The sequence below is a fragment of the Apaloderma vittatum genome, unplaced genomic scaffold (assembly GCF_000703405.1).
Source record: "Apaloderma vittatum isolate BGI_N311 unplaced genomic scaffold, ASM70340v1 scaffold23653, whole genome shotgun sequence".
In the NCBI taxonomy this organism is placed as follows: Eukaryota; Metazoa; Chordata; class Aves; order Trogoniformes; family Trogonidae; genus Apaloderma; species Apaloderma vittatum.
In genome coordinates, this window is record NW_009708984.1 from 14,603 (window position 1) to 26,672 (window position 12,070).

A 12,070-nucleotide genomic window follows, 5' to 3' on the forward strand; every position below is an offset into this window, starting at 1 on the left:
CTGGCCCTGAACACCTCCAGGGAGGGGGCAGCCACAGCATCTCTGGGCAATTTATTCCAAAGTCTTGCCACCCTCGTACTGAAGAATTTCTTCCTAAGACCCAATCTAAACCTATTCTCCTGCAATTTAAATCCATTTCCCCTTGTCCTATGGCTGGTCACTCTTGTAAAATGTCCCTCCCCAACCTCCCTGAAGGTTCCCTTCAGGTATTGGAAAGCTGTGATAAGGTCGCCTCAGAATCTTCTCCAGGCTGAACAATCTCAAATTTGCGCTTTCAAATATGGCACCAGATATTTGTTTTAAAGATGGGTTATGGTTTCCCTTAGATCCAAACCCTAACCAAGAGAAAAAACAGCTTTTGACCACCTTTCATTTACAGGCATAAAACCACCATGTGAGGACTCCCTGGCCTCCCTGGAGGTAGGAAAGGCTGGCGTGGGCACAGGGCTGCTCCAAGGGACTAACCTCAGCCTCACACACGTAAACACCTCACTTGTGCTCCTTCCCAGTCTAAACCACAAGGCCCTTATTTAGAATCATAGACTTATAGAACAATCTAGGTTGGAAAAGACCCTTGGGATCATTGAGTCCAACCATTAACCCTACACTACAAGTTCACCCCTAAACCATAGCACCCAACACCACATCTAAGCGACACATCCAGGGATGGCGACTCAACCACCTCCCTAGGCAGTCCATTCCAGTGCCTGCCAAGAAATACAGCAGTTCTCTTGTGTTTCTAGAACAGCTTTTAAGACTGCTGCTGGGACGCAAGAGGTGTAATTTTGCTTTGCCTTCGCCAACGTCCCTTCAAAGTAGCAACTGCTGTCAGCATGTCACAAAACCTGTTGAATGACCGGTAGATCAACAAGTTCCTCAGTAGCTCAACTTCTGTGGTAGCAGCACTGTGGGAAAAGGCAACACGTGGGTAGTGGGGAAATATGGAGCCCACGGTCCTTGCGAGGGTTGGAGGGTCTGGCTGGAGCAAGGCAAGTCCTGGGGTGGCACAGCAGCTTCCCAGCCCCACCACCTCAGGGCACCCGGCTGCAGCTCCAGGGGAGATTTCTGTCCTGTGGCAAGAGCCAGGGCAAGCCTCAAAGTGCTTACCTTGCCTGTCTGCTTGGACAAATTCCCCGTCTGACAACCCTGGCTTTGCTTCTGGTCCCATTTTACTGCTTCTGAACGGCACGCCAGCCACACGAGACTGAAGCAGAGCACTACATGTGAAAACACTGTGTGAAGCTCCATTGAATTCTAATGGCCTTTTATTTTTCTAGGGTGTCCTGAAAGACTCTGCTCTTTCATGAATCTAATTTTCTCTACACGAACATTTGGATTTTTTTTCCTCCTCTCTAATAAGTAATTAAATAATCTCAGTGAACTTTGCTTCCTCCAGCTTTCAGCAGGGGACCTAGTGCTGCCCTCAAGGGAATGCAAGAGACATATTTATTGGATTTTTTTGTTTCAAATCATTATTTAATCAAGATGAAGGGGGACTAGAAATGAGGCCCTCACTCATACTTCAGACTAATTTTGAGCGTGATTCTAGACCACGAGGCAGTACAGTTTATAGGTTACAAAAATACAATCACTGCTTGTCTTCCAATTAAACTGAACAAGCCCATTTACTGTGCTGCAAACAGCCCCGAGGCGAGAGCCAGCTATACATTTTCTCAGCCATAAGGCAACTGAGACCCGTCAATAAGCAGCGTGGCACAGCCTCACTTAGAGTTGGAGGATTTTTTCCTGGTCCTTTTTTTTCTCTTGTTTTACAACTAACTTCAAAGCAGAGTTAATTTCTTTTTTCAGTGGTGCACGACGTCTCCCTCTCTCTCTATTTCTGTGCATTATAATAATGAAAGGGAATAACAAAAATATTTGCATCAGCGACTCCTGCGAGCCTTGCTCTCGGTGAGGGCCCGGCAGACATCTGCCGAGGAGCTGCCGGCGTGGGGAGCGGCACCTGCTGCGACAGGGAAACGCGGCTGCGGGTTGGGGCCCCCCAGCTGCCAAAGCAGGGGCTGGAGGAAGCCCTAGCCTGGGGAATATGGGCTCACCTCTGCTCACAATTTGCCCCAGATTTTGCCACCCTCTTATTAAGGGAATGCAAAAACGAGCAGTGCTGTAGGAGTAGAATATAAACCCTTTTCACACAATTATGAATCCCTAACTCAAGGAATATTGAGTGGAAAACACTCTTTTTTTTTTTTTTTTTTTTTTTTGGCTAGACAGAGTTCAGAGTGAGGCTTTCTCTACCACAAAGACTAAGCTGAGTTCAGGAGCGTGGAAGCAATAACACAACTGTTCCTGCAAGGTCAGAGCTTGGGTTATCTGGGGCTGGAGCAGCCCGACTCACAGACACATTGCTGGGGGTAAATTCCTGAGGGTGCCAGGAAAAGCTTTGTTCTTTCGCCTGCTGGGGCGTAGCCAGCATCGTATGATGCAGGCCAGGGCGTCCCCACCTCAGCTCGGGCCACTTTGCAGCAAGAGTTTGCCTTCCACCACCTCCTTGGGTACCTGGTGGACAGCACAGTCCTTCAACAGCTGCAGGTGTCCCTCCTTCACCCCTGCGGTCCCGGCACTGAGCTGCGAGTGCACTGGGAAACAACCGGGGGTAAGGGTAACCTCAGTCCCCTGGCTGGGAGGGGAGAAAAGGATAAGCAAAAAAAAGAACAGCTTCCATACTTAGTGAAGGCTTTGTCTTTCTGCTCTTCAGGGGTCCTGTCTGTTGTCAGAAACGTGCTGCCTAAGAGTTTAAAAATTCCTTTTTCTTATATAAGCCCAAACCCAGGCTATAAAACAGAGAGCAACAGCAAGCCAATAAGCAGGTCTGCTGTAAGGTTTCCTGTGCCCTCCTGCACATGCTGCCTCAGCCCCTGCACAGTATTTTCCCCGCTCCTACCTTTCTGCAGACGCGGGAGCACAAACAGCATCATTTGGAACAACCGAACCCCGCTGAGCCTCACTGAAAATCTGGCCAAGCCTGTGTTAATTTGTGACATTGTAAATGAGTTTCAGCGGAAGGAGCTGGCAAGGAAAGCGTATGCAGCGTGCAGTTATCTTCATCAGGTGCAACAAAGGCAATTAGATTCACACCCTGCAGATATTTATATTGCACTGCTCAACCAAAAGCATAGTGGCATGTAATACATCTGTGTCAGCATGGAATAAAGTGTCTGCAGTGGGTTAGGGGTATTCTGTTCAAAAATACATGCTGCATATTACTCACAGTTCCTCTGCACGCTGAGGCACAGACCCACAATCCTATTCTCAATAGGTGGCTACTGCAGCTGCACAGGGTTAAAGGGAGAATGAGAAAGAGAAGCTTGGAAATTCACTGCCAGAAAGAAAAAGTGGCAGGGAACTTTGGGTGCTTCTGCACAAGTTTGACAGAAAACACTTCAAATTTTCAGAATTTTTTTTTGCTTAAAAGGCAAAAATCTTTGATTTGGAAGAGCTATTGCATTACCTCATGGGAGTTTGTGTCCTTTTTGAACGTGAGGATCCTCCCCAGACAATCCCTTTCCCTTGGAGATACGACAGGGCACCTCCCCAGCTAAGGATGGTTTGCCAGAGAGAAAGGTAGGGAGTGTGACACGCCAAGCCCCATAGAGGACAGAAACATGGCATTTTTGAATCCCAATTCTGGAATTTTCCACAAAATCTTTTCTTTTCTAGTAATTTGTTTTGTGGTATGTGATAAACATTTTCTGCAAGAGCAAAGTTTCATTTCATAACACATCTAGATTGCTCTCAAAGTAGATTCTGACAGAACTAAGCTTATTTATAGAGCAACCACTTAACTCACAGAAAGGAGAGGCATCAAAGAGTTGTGTATAGCCATTAATAAACGAGACTAAAAGTTTCCATTCCATTTCTCCCTTGTTGGTTTAGAGTACGTGATATTTAATGACCTTATTCAGAAAAATTTCGGGGGCAGCACTTAACCAGGGGCTTCAATTTAAACAAGTGCTTAAACGTGCTCTTGAACAAGGTCGCGAGAGAGCGTGCAGCATTCTTTCTAGTAAGGGTTAATAACGTAGGTAAATATTTCAATTCCTAAAAGGCATCAGTACCTTTAGTATTTGCCTGCATTATTAACCCTTACTTGAAAGAACACAGCAGGGCTTGAGTACTTTACATCCACCCATCCCCTGCATCTGTAACTACAAAGCTCTGATTTTCCCTGCCCTGCAGCTCGTGTGCTCATTTACCCCAAGTGAAGCAAGTGGAAAGGGGAGTGCAGCATGCTTGAGTTTAGCTCATTTTGGAGCTTTTACGATTTTCAATTAGAGTTTACTCTTGCTCAGGGAACAGAACAGCTGGCAGCCGGCCTCACAGGACTCGGGGAGCCTGGCTTCAGAGAGAGGAAACCTAGCCCCAATTAAAAACCAGGCTTAGACTTGAAAACATTCATGTAAATATGCAGCTGGAATCAAAAAAAGAAACCATAAAACAAAACCCTGGTGACATGATGCAGTCTTTGGCTGGTTGTTTTTTGGGAGGAACTCTTAACTCATTCCTACCTTCCCAAGTTGACAGAGGGCAACACCCCATGCTCAGGGCAACAAAAGCTTCATACCTTGTTGTTCTCTCTCTGCACACACGCACCTAAGCGTGGTGTGCAGGGTCTGCTATTCCCTCTACCTCCTATGTCTTTGTAAGCCGTGACTCACATGTGCACTACGTACTTGGTAGATGTATATAACAAGAGCAAATATGCACATCTATAACGTTGAGAGACAGCCTGTGCCTGTCTGTACCCATGTATAATCTCGGTGTGTTTTGATCAGGACGCTGCCTGTGCGAGTGAGCAGATAAAGTCTCTCCTCTTGCTGGCACTATCTGTCTCGCATCTGATGCAGCTACTGCGTAAGGCTGAGCTATTTCCAACTCATGACTGGGCCTAAAGAAGAAAACAACCAGTTTGCTGTTCAATGCCACTCCGGGACTTGGAGGACTCCGTACTCAAGACACCTCTAACGTTACAGGTCCACACACACAAGTAGGGGATTCTGCACTCCCTGTGTAGCAGGTTTTCTCTCCAGAATGCCTATCAGATGCTAACACCACAATCAAAGAGCATCACACCTCTGTTTTGCAGCTGCCAGGAAACGTGCCATCAAAAAGGAAGCCTTTGTATCAATCTGTATCTAATATTTCTCTCCATCTCTTGGCCCCTCAGTTTTAAGGCATGATATTATATCACCTCTTTCCACGTACACGGAAAAGCATCCCAAGGCACTGAGCCTGATTTTACCCCTGGCTGCACATGCAGTTCCCATTAGCATCAACAAGAGCTGCTCCTAAGTTCTGAATTTGGCCCCTGGGCTTGTCAGTCCAGTGCAACAGTGATCCTACAAGGATCCCGATAGTCCGAAAACATCCCCTGCCAATAACCATCAACTCATTAAATGTAAATGTTTCTTTTATATATGTTTGCTTCCCTTTCTTCCCCTGAAGGACTAAACTTTTGGACATGAAGATGGGTGAATTAAGTTCACATCCAGCTGAGCAAAGACTGCATAACAAACACTTCCCTGTAAAATATCATTGCTGGAAGCCACTTTTTTTTCTTTTTTTTTCTTTTTGTTAAATGTCCTCAATTCATTATTCATAGGCTAGAGCCTTTGCAAATTTCTCCCTTCTCCAGCCCCACCCTTGGTGTGAAAGTGCTGAGGGAAGGAATGACTTTCAATACATTGGAGAACAGCACCATTAATAAATAATACAGCTTTAACCAACTTTGTCTGACATCACTATAATTGAGTTATAAAAATTTCATATCCGATTTCTTGCCCAGATTCCTGTGGCTAGTTCAAGCAAAGAAGCACAGTGTGTAATACTTACTACTTCCTTAGGAGACAGGAAGCTGTAGAGCGGGAGGCTTTGGCTGGCTTTTTGGCTGGCCTGAACCTCTGCAGAGGAGCTTCGCTTTGCCATGATCTTTGAGTGGTGCCGGGAGCGTCTTCGCCGTGTTTTACGCCCTTCCTCCCGCGACCTGGCTCTGTGCCTCCAGAAGATATGAACAGCCAAACCGTTATTCCTCAGTATCTCGCAGTGCCCGTTACCAGCTCCGCACAAGCCCTTGGCAGCTCCGTGCTAGCCACTGCCTGTGGGAGAAGGTCTTCTGCATGACTACTCTGCGGAGTCATGATGGAGAGGAAAAGAGGTGTTCTGCTTTTCATTTTGCCTCCAGGCTTTGGACCTTAACCTTAAATTTCAGCTCCAGTCCATGACTTCATGCTGGCTCAAGGCCAACCATACTTTCACACAGCCTTGAAGGTCCCTACGGTAATACACCTCCAAGAGAAGACCCCTCTGATTACTGACTGTATTCCTCCCCACACCCATCATCACCTTTTCGTAGAAAATTCCCAGTAGTTAGGAGGAGTGAAGGGGGAGAGTGAATGTGGTTTGTCGAGTGTTTTCAGAAAACGTGAAACATGAACTCATGATCCGTATAAACTATGAGACTTGCTATGGTGGTGATGCCAGCTCTAGCACCAGCATCCACTTAGCTGGCCCCAGGATACATCTGCCATCCACAGGATGGAGATTTTAATCAGGTCAAAGACAGTGGCTATAGATTGCCATCAGAAAATATATTTCCCTCGCTAAGACCATGTTGAAGGTTTTCCTGGGACATCATTAGTAGGACAGAGCCCTTGGGCTGGGGAAGGGAGACTAGGCTGGAGTCAGCTGTCATGGGCTGATCATCAGCCATGGGGATTAGAAGTGACTGCTGGGCTGAAAAGCTGCAGCCGCTGCTCCTCGAGGCAAAACCCTTCTATGGCCAAGACCACAAGAAGCTCAACCCCTGCCATGTGATACAGCTGCTACCAGAACGGGACATGGCTCTGCAGAGAGAGTTTCTGGGTCACCCAGGCTACTGCAGTCATGTCCTTGAGCCCACTGGGAAGCATTTCGGGACACTCAGCTCAGGGAGCGGTGATGTTACCTTCTTCGGCAGCTGGGGGAGTGGGAGTCGGAGCTCTCTGAGCGAGAGTGGCAGCGGCGGTGACGATGGCGATGAGATTTCCGGGTGCGCCCACGGGAGCTTTAAGAAGCAGAGAGGAAAACCACAGTTAGGCTAAAGACTGGGGGGAAGAAAGAGCCAGCAGATGGAGGTTGAAGTCAGTAACATTCAAATCTGAAAGGAAATCCGCACTGCAGCCCCGGGAGTTTGGTGCGTGAAACATTGTGCAGGACACCAAGGCACGAGAAATTCTCCATCCCATCATGGCTACACTGACACTAAGGCAAGACATCTGACCAAGATCAATGCCAGCATTTTAACTATGAGCTATTAGGCTGGCTCCATAGCCTGCTGGGGGAAGATCTATGGACTAGTGTGCAGGAGCAAAGCAGACAGCATCAGTCCTTTCTGCTTTCCAGAACTTGGAGCTATGTTCTTGCCTGCTCACCTGCTTGCCCTTCACCCTGCAGCCTACCCTAAGACAGCCAAGAAGCAGCTCAGGAGCTTCCCATTGCTGAGCCTCTTCGGGAGAGCACCACTACTCCAGGCAACCCAATGCAAAGCTCCAGTCCTTACACTTCTTACTCCAACGCCCTCTGTAGTGCAGGCTCCTCCTTAAAGAGCAGATGCAGAAGCACAGGCTCCAAATAACAGCACACTCACACTCTCTACGTGAGAGGCTGACAAGCAGCTCCTATGGTTGCTGTATAAACACAAATTACAGCTTCCTTAACTGTGACCTGCCCCAGGCACAGTTCCTGGCCGGCTTCTCATACCTGTCCAGCCACTGCTGCTCCCTTTTCTGGCAGGGCCACGGAGTGGTTACCAGCAAACCGTGCACAGGGACCCAGGTTCAGCACCCTGCTCCGCTTCCCTTTGCTCCAGCCGGGCTGTTACTGGTGGATGACCCAGCCCTGTTACTGAGGGGCTGTTGTCACCCAGACCAGCAGCTGAAGTCCTGCACACAGAGAGCAGGGCAATGCGGGTGGCAGGCTACCTGCCACCTTCTGCGCCCATTCCCTCTCATCATTGCCCACCACAGCAGTTATTTTAGATCTGGCAGCATAACTGCCTGCTCAGGCTGGCCTCGCAGCAGGCAAAGCTAGCGATGGGTTAGCTGGTGGGAACGTTTCGGTTTCATGACCACACTATACCAGCACTAATACGACCGGCTTGGAAAGCATTTAGCAATTTGCAACTATAAAAACTCAGCAGATCAATTGCTTGAGAACAGCATCTCCTTTAAGACAAAAGGGCAACCTCCAGGGTAATTGCTTGAACTACGCCTGGCAGTCCTCTCTGATGCTTTTCACACCCTATAATTATATTTTTAAAAACTTCACATTTTGGGATCCGCCTTCCTTATTTCCATACAGCTGAAGTCAGCAACACTGAACATCTCTCCCTCACATGGTGGATTTGTATGAAAATTCCCACATTTGCTCTTCACCCTCTGCCTCAGTCCCTCCAGTTTAAGAGTTTTCCCTTTCTGCTGGAGGAAAAAACGTCGTGTGTGATTTAGATAACCAGCTGCTTGACACAAAGATAAGCCAAAGCAGTGTGATTATATGAAAATCCTGATCCAAGAGGGCTCATGGGATCTATCTGATCCACACCCGGGAGGAATAAGAAGGTTTTGCAGAAACTGGGAATGGTTCAGCCCTGATTTGTGAGCTGAAAGGAGAGAGCTGAAACGCTTTGGCTGGTTTATCCCCAAAGAGCAATTCTAGCTGCTCTCATTCCCCTGGGTCAGTGCACACCAGCAGGGCATCTGAGCTTTGTTTTAAATCACAGTTAGGCTACTGCATACTGCCGGTGCTACGTTGGGTTGAGGAGATGCCTGCTTTTACTGACAACCTCAGAAATCTCAGTTTTACCACAGAGATTTTCCAGTCTGAGGGGAAAAAAAAAAAAAAAAAAAGGTGGCCGTGCCACTGAACATGCAGAAATCATAGAGAAAAGGAGATGGGCTTTCTGCACGCAATAGAGACAGCCTGAGCAGACAGCACAACTTGCTCTGCACCTCATGGATTCCTAATCTCTTCAGTCCCAGTGCGTACTGGTTGACACTGGTGGTCAGAGGCTAGTGTCCCACTGTCTCCTTTCTGCCTACGAAAGTATAAGTTTTGTCAGGAAGAATTAAAGGGCAGGTCCTACTAATATCAAACAAACCAGCAGATTTCCATACAAAAGCTCAGTTTCTGTCTCTAGCGGAGTACCCCAAGACCCAGCAAAGCCAAACAGGGCTTTGGTGCCCAGGGTTCCACCCCAGAACTGTTCCCTCACAGGCGAGAAGCCATAAGTTGCAATTCCCAGAAGAGAGAGAAGGAAGTGAAAACCAGGGATGGCTTACAGATCCTCCTTCCAGCCCTGGGGAACCACATTTTGTACCACAGTCCTTGATTGTGCGCCCCACAGGACAAGGACTGCACTCTGCTGACACTCCAGGGCAGATGGGAACCTCAATCCCAGATTTTTTACAACCTCCATCGCCTCCAAACAATCCCTTCTCTTCCCTAGTCCCCCTCGCCTTCTCCTTCGATATAGATATTCGGTTGCACGTATACCATGGGTAGCCCCTACTGTAACCTCCAAGAGCAGCAAATGAGGATGAGTAAATGAGCAAGGACATGCCAGCCTGCCCTTTGGCTGCGAGACACCACGCTCTGCAGATTCGAGTTCATCCTTTCATGCTGCCCTGTGTCAGAAAAGCTGGAGTCTCTGCTCAGGACTGGATGAACAAGACACTGTTCATCCTTGTGAGATACAAAGAAAGTACTGAATCAGGTTGCACAAAAGAGAGGGAGAGGAAATATCTCCAGCCTCTACAAACCCTTTTCCATCCCAGCAAAACCAGAATTGCTCATTTTAGCTCAGGCAGAGCAGGGAGCTCCATGAATTGCTACTTACTGTTTTTTGTGTTTTCTTTCTTCCTTTCTCTTACTTTTGGGGCTTGAAGAACTAAATAAGAAATGGCTAATTAATTCGGAGATTTCTGTTCCGATAAAAAGCTGCACAATCACACATCAATGTTACAGCCAGATTGCCCAAGAGCGTGCAATAAAAATGAAAAGGATTAATGATCCCCCGCTGCAGCACAGGGGGCCTGAGTGCCTGCTGACAAATCTGGCTTGTGGGCTTGGCCAAAAAGGACCCTCAGAGGGATCAGCCATCCCGGTGATTTGGCATTTTCCCATAGAGAAGACGAATACTTCTTAATACTGTACGCACACGTACTGGAATCAGGAGAGTTCTTCCAGCACATCCCTCGAAAGCCACTGACTCTGAGAATGTTTCAGTGATGGACACGGCTGGGGGATGTCACGCTGTTTGCAAACGAAACCGTAAGAGAAATGAAGACTCAAGATGCAGGATGGATGTAATATGGATGAGGTTGCCAGGGGCTGGGTTATACCAAAAGGTCTTTTCCAGTCATGTGCCTTATTGCACGGGCTGGCCTGAAGGTTCAGTTTCCATGGGATGTGACAAATGCATAAGGCTGAATAGGGAGAGGGTAGTCCCAGAGCCACAGAGAATGGGGGGGACCTAAGGGGATTCCACACGGAGACATGGTAGAAAAGTGTCTTCTGCCCTTATGAGATCTTAAAGAGATCAGTAAACTCATATTTCTAAGGGACCACCCATACTTGCTCAACTCTTACCTGTGTCTTCTCTTCTTTGAAGATAACCTGCAAGACATAAATACATACATTGAATATGGGGTCTCACAAAACTGGAAATTTGTGTCAGAGACAAAGCGTGTAGGCCCAGCGTTAGACTGAGCACTGCGAGAACGCCTCATGTACCAGTTGGGTTGAATGGCCCTGGGTCTCCTTTAGCCAGTTGGTGAGGGGGCAGCTGAGAAGTGCTGGTGTGGCAGAAGTGACCAGTAGCACACCACACATAACTGAGGACGTGGTCCTCAGGAGATCAGATGCACCCCTGTCCCTGATGGGTCCCTTTTCTCTGCTGCTGCCCCCACAGTCTTGCACCACATGGAGTTTGAGAGGGCAGAGGTGAGTCCATTCCCTGGTTTTCTGTGCGAAGGACCAAGTAGCAGTCAAATGAAGAATCCTTTCTGTACTACTCAAGAGCATCCTCACAGCCAAACCAGCGCCGTGCCTCTGTTTTGTCTCCTGGAGCATTCCTGAGATGGCACAGGAGCCACTGTGCTGGTGGTCCTTGTAGAAAACCCCAGGAGCCAGAGGACCCTCTCCTTCGCAACTTCAGCGGTTTATCCTGACACCTTTTAGGATGAGCTACAGCTTATTCTTGGCTCGCAGGGGCAGAAATGGCTACTAAAGGTTCAAAGCCAAGGAGCATCTGACCCAGGACTTGTGTTGGGAGATGGCATCCATAAAAGAGCATATTGAGAAAGAAATATTTTAAAGAAGTTTCTATATCCTTGTCACACTCTTCCTCCTTCCCTTTTCTTTAAGACTCAAGCTCAACTTTTCACTCCATTTTTTGTAGCTTTTCTCTTCGGTTCAGTATATTATAAATACATGAACCTTCCAAGGGAGGTGGGATCCAGTGCTCTCTTCAAATATTGGTTTAACGATTACGAGAAAACTGTGAGCTATTTGCAATTTTAAATTTTAATTGTGCTCCTTAAATTAAAGCCGGGCTTCAGAAGGAGAATGTGGAGGCGGTCACCTGGGGCTGGGAGGGAAGGCTGAGATGTGGCTGTGAGGAGACAGTCTGAGCCCTTTCCTGGCCCAAAAGCCAACACTTTCTGCAGGCTGGGGGAGAAGGGAAAAGGAGCAATGCGAGCCCCAAGCGCCACCCGCGCTGGCAACGCAGGGGATGGGAGCAGGACGGTGAGGACAAGAGGCAGAGGCTCTGCGGACCTCACGCCCATTTGGCTCGTCCGCCCTCTCTTTGCCCACACCCCGACCCCACGGATTCCTCTGCACCAGCTGCGCAGCCCGTTTCGTCCCCTCCTTGCCCAGAGGGATGCGGCTCTCTCCTTCCTCAGCCGTCTGGCTTTCACATCCCTCGGGACCTGCCCTCTGGGTGGCCATGATGAAGAACGAGGAGTCCGACACCTCTCTCTGCCTCCTGGTTCTGGCTCAACCAGTCATGTCTTCC

At 48.2% G+C, this 12,070-nt stretch overlaps 1 protein-coding gene across 1 annotated transcript in view; it reads right to left on the minus strand.

Moving 5' to 3' along the window:
- Positions 1 to 12,003, minus strand: part of LOC104271925 (serine/arginine repetitive matrix protein 4-like) — a 19,895-nt gene extending 7,892 nt beyond the window's left edge. The window contains exons 1-4 of the mRNA XM_009866763.1: positions 11,882 to 12,003; positions 10,642 to 10,668; positions 6,962 to 7,060; positions 5,851 to 6,013 (exon numbers count right to left, since the gene is read on the minus strand). Of these exons, the coding sequence (XP_009865065.1) occupies positions 5,851 to 6,013; positions 6,962 to 7,060; positions 10,642 to 10,668; positions 11,882 to 12,003 (411 nt within the window). The remainder of the gene's footprint in view (positions 1 to 5,850; positions 6,014 to 6,961; positions 7,061 to 10,641; positions 10,669 to 11,881) is intronic.
- Between the last annotated feature and the right edge of the window lie 67 nt (positions 12,004 to 12,070).